Below are 4,217 nucleotides of genomic sequence, written 5' to 3'. Positions count from 1 at the left end.
TGAATATGAGGAAAAACTTCTTTACTCTAAGGGTGACAGAGCACTGGAACAGGCTGCCCAGGGGGGTTGTGGAGTCTCCTTCTCTGGAGATATTCAAAGCCCGCCTGGATGAAGTCCTGTGTAGATTGCTCTAGGAGAGCCTGCTCTAGCAGGGGGGTTGGACTAGATGATCTCCCGAGGTCCCTTCCAACCCTTGCGATTCTGTGATTCTGTAAAGCACTGAGGAGACCAGTGTAAGTGCGCAGGGGTAGGGAAGCAACGTGAAATCAAGCGGGACATTGGCCCAAACCGTTAAAAGGATATAAACTGCTTAGCAATTCAGTGCGAGACTGGGGATAGGGGGTGGTAAGTGTTGAGTTCTGGAAGAACCTTACAGTTTTTTCTGAGGGAGCTTGATAGGCTTTTGAGTAACGGTGTACGACCTATGAGCCTGCAGCGGCAAGGGACGAGCTTCCCACCTGAGTCACGAAGGCTGCCGTAGGCTTACGAGAGGCGTGCCAGACGTGGAGGGGTCACACACGTCTTTCGTTATTTACCTCGAGTGAGGGAGCTAAGGGGTTTCTCCAAAATGACAGCTATTTCTCCAAGACTCCAACTGTAAACAAGTTCTTAAATACATGGGTTGACCATTCCCTGTGGCTCAGTTGTGCTCTTCTCCTCCTCCGTTTCAGATTCCTGTTTCCAGAATCTCCCCGATGCCATTTCCTGCGGGCCAGGTCTCTCCCAGGGCACGTTTCCCAATCTCGCTTACCAGTCCAGGAAGAACAGGGGCCAGAACTTTGGCAGACATCAAGGCAAAAGCCCAGCAAGCCAAGGCTCAGAGGGCTTTTTTTGGACCGGGCGGTGGCGGGGGCCCACCGGGCGGTGGAGGAGAGAAGAGTAACGCAGCAGCGAGCGGAACCAGCGAAACTGGAATTCGAGGAAACGCACTGGAACTGGCAGGAACTGGAAGCGGGGGAAGTTCGAGAAGGTTTCTTCCCCGTTGTCCAGGGACCCGTACCCAAATGGAGACCCAGGCCGCGGACCCGGCACCACCTCACAGTCCTTCTGGAGCACAACTACAGCAAACTTCCACACTGCGACCCAGAACTCCAGCCAGCAATACAGGCACCGGCGCCTCCGCCTCCGCGGGATCGGCATTAGAGAAAATCAACAGAATAAAACAGAGCCCCCCCAGCACGGTGGTAAATCAGGTTTCAGGCTCCCCGTATGCTGGTAGCGGTCACAGGCACGAGAAAGCACCTTCTGCTCCGGCAGGGCCAGGCCAGGCCTGCGGGGCCTCAGCTGTCAGGGATGGAACAGTCTGCGTCACGGTGTCCGCAGCAGATGCCGGCGCAAGCGTGACTGATGTAGCACCTACGGCCTTAGGAGGGACCAGCTTAGATGCTTCTAAAAGCAAATCTCCTTCCCCTCTGATGTCTTCGCTAACATCCACGAGCCCAGAAGCCCGGGCTGGGGGTCTGGTCACATCTGCCACGTCTGTCCCGCCCTCTAACGCTCTGTCAGTAGCGCCTTGCCTTAAAACTCATGCAAGTTCAAGCTTAAGCGGGGCCCTCCCAAAGCCAAGCTCCAGTATTCCTGCTAACAACCCTTTGGTCACCCAGCTTCTTCAAGGCAAGAACGTCCCTCTGGAGCAAATCCTGCCGAAGCCGCTCACCAAAGCAGAGATGAAAACTGTCCTGTTAGCTTCTCCTGAGGAAAAAGGGGCAGGAGCAGCCGCCGGTGCTACAGGCGTAGCAGGGAACGGCACTGGAGCCGAGGGTGGCGAAAGACAATCGAGTTTACCCACACAACAGCTCGGGAAGATCTTTTGCCAGAACAGGCCTCTGCCTCACATTCCAAGGACCTTTCCGCTCCCCTCGGGAAAGGACCCCAGTCTTGACCAGCACCAGTGCCACGAGGCGCTCAGCAAAACCACCCAAGAGCAGATCCTCCAGACTCTTATCAAGAGGGTCCAGAGGCAGAATTTGTTGCCAGTCCTTCAGCCTTCACAACTGAACCTCACTCACTCAGGTTTCCAGTTAGAAAACAGCTCCACCAGCCAGAGATTTATGCTGGGTTTCATGGGCAGAAGGACCTCCAAGCCTGCTATGTCTGGTCATTACCTGCTCAACATTTCCACCTATGGTCGCGGTTCAGAGAGTTTGAGGAGAGGCTTCTCCTTGAACCCCGAAAGCCGCTTGTGTCTGAACAGCCCTGCTGATGCTCCAAAACCAGAATTTGGGGAATGTGAGGAGCTAGCTGGCCACGGCAGCAGCAGCGATGAAGGGGATGCAGATGATGAGAGCACCGGTGATGAACGCGACCATACTGGTGTAAAAGAGGAGCCCCAGGCTGCCCAGGTTCCTGGTCAGTGTGAAAAAGAACAGGCATCGCACAGCGTAAATTCCTCGGATTGCAGCACCCTTGCTACAAAGGGTGTAAAGGCAGAAGCAGCCGCCGCTCAGCAGGCAGCGGTCGGCAAGGAGAACGTTCAGGCATTTGACGGATCGACGTTAGCACAAGATTTTATTCAAGCCGCTCAAGAGCAAATGGCACATGCGATGAGGGGGAAAATGCACGGCAGTCCGGAGCTCTTCAGCGCTTCTGTCCCGTCCTTGGACTCTGCGCAGCAGCAGCCTCCGCTGCTTTCTCCTTCGCGCCCTCCGAAGCTCTCCGGAGGCGCTGCAGCGCAGCTCATTGGGCCCAGTTACAGCGGCACAATAAACGTCTCCACCTCCCCAGACGTCAACCAAGGGGCTCTCATGACCGGGCTGTCCGAATGCAATCAGTTGTCCAGTAGCATGGGGAACGTCATGTCCTTTTCCGTGACTGTAACCACCATTCCCACCAGCCCAGCTATGAACCCTGGCGCCCACGCTCAGACCATCCCCGTTCAAGCCTTCGCTGAAGACAGCGGCATGGAGGATTCCCCTTCCAAGTGTTACTGCAGGTTGAAAGCCATGATCATGTGCAAGGGCTGCGGTGCCTTCTGCCACGACGATTGCATTGGCCCCTCGAAGCTCTGCGTCTCCTGCCTCGTGGTGCGGTAACCGGGCCGGGGAGCGGGGAAGAGGATGGCTTGATTCCGGTTTTGCTTTCGGAAGTACATTGGGAAGAAACAGGAAATCTACTGCCTTGCACAAGAGACACGTTACTGAATCAGGAATACAGAGTAGAGTCCTTCTTTCATTAACGAAAGAGCACCTTCTTGTACAGTGAGTCTGAATTGAGCTCAACCACGTGAATTGTGACAAGAGTTTGCACTTAAGGAATTATGTAAATATGTCACATTATTTTGTTTAAAAATATTTTTTCAATCTTTTAGGAGATAGTGTTTGACTTGTACTGCAGTTTCATTAACCCCAGCCCGCTATCCAGCGTGTTTGCTGAGCTCTGCTCTAGGTGGGGGAGCGCCCCCCCCCACCCCCGGCAAAGCCGTAGCCTGTTGGTCTTCTCTGGACAAAGAGAAGAACTGGAGAATCAAGACACCAAACGTTTGTCCTGACCGGTGGCGGAGCCCCGAAGCGGGAGCCCCTGCGGGGGCTCGCTTTGACGCTCTAAATTTTCGTTTGATTTTTTTGGGCATTGGAAGGTGTTAACCGTGTAGCAGCCTTCCAAGCAGTTGCCTTTCCCGCGTGGCCGGGCTGTCTCCAGAAGGCGTTCCTGGGTTGTGCAATACGGGCTGGTGTTTCTGATTCGCATCTCCCCTCCTCGCCAGGGGTGGGTGGCAGTGACCGTGCTGTAGGGGAGGTAGCGTCTCCATTTGCTACTGGTGAATACGAAAAAGGCAACTGTACTAACCATAGCGTTCAAGGATTTAAATGGCTAAACCAGCTCCATGGCCGTGCTTTCCGGTAACCCCAGGCACCACGTCAAGCAGAGGTCACAAATTTGTGCGTTTCATGTCCGGACTGCCGGGACTGGGCAGCGCCCTGCCTTTCGGTGGGCGTTGTGAGGGGGCTGGGAGGCGCCGTCCCGCGGTCACGAGCCGTCAGCTCCCACAGCACGCGGCGCGAGCGAAGTGCACCGAGTGTCACCCTCGGTCCCGCTCTTCTCTGGGAAGCTGGCTGCGCTCGTCCCAACCCCCCGCCGTGGTCGGGCGTCTCTGATTTCGATAGCAGATTTTATATTTAGCGAAGTGTAGGGAGGGGAAAACGCGTGTCCTGGTGGGCCCCACCGTGAGCCCGCTGTGGGTGTCTCTCTGCGTGCTCAAATACCAAATCAGGCTTCGCTCA

The 4,217-nt window shown here is 55.4% G+C and overlaps 1 protein-coding gene and 1 long non-coding RNA gene across 6 annotated transcripts in view; one reads left to right on the top strand and one right to left on the bottom strand.

The window, feature by feature from the left end:
- ASXL2 (ASXL transcriptional regulator 2) overlaps window positions 1-4,217 on the top strand; it is a 69,424-nt gene that overhangs the window by 60,416 nt on the left and 4,791 nt on the right. For 4 of the 5 annotated variants that reach the window (XM_035899063.1, XM_035899054.1, XM_035899072.1 and 1 more), the window contains one exon: window positions 672-4,211. In XM_035899063.1, coding sequence (XP_035754956.1) covers window positions 672-3,032 — 2,361 coding nt within the window. In that variant the 3' untranslated portion in view covers window positions 3,033-4,211. Of the gene's footprint in view, window positions 1-671; window positions 4,212-4,217 lie in introns of those variants that run through there. The other variant, XR_004842616.1, reaches the window with a different exon arrangement.
- Window positions 1-4,217, bottom strand: part of LOC118452788 — a 13,967-nt gene that overhangs the window by 8,875 nt on the left and 875 nt on the right. The gene's annotated exons all lie outside the window — the stretch shown is intronic.

The sequence above is a fragment of the Egretta garzetta genome, unplaced genomic scaffold, assembly GCF_000687185.1.
Source record: "Egretta garzetta isolate BGI_Z169 unplaced genomic scaffold, ASM68718v1 scaffold510, whole genome shotgun sequence".
Taxonomy (NCBI): Eukaryota; Metazoa; Chordata; class Aves; order Pelecaniformes; family Ardeidae; genus Egretta; species Egretta garzetta.
Note: the sequence above shows the minus strand (reverse complement) of the source record. Positions and strands in the feature narration are given on the sequence as shown.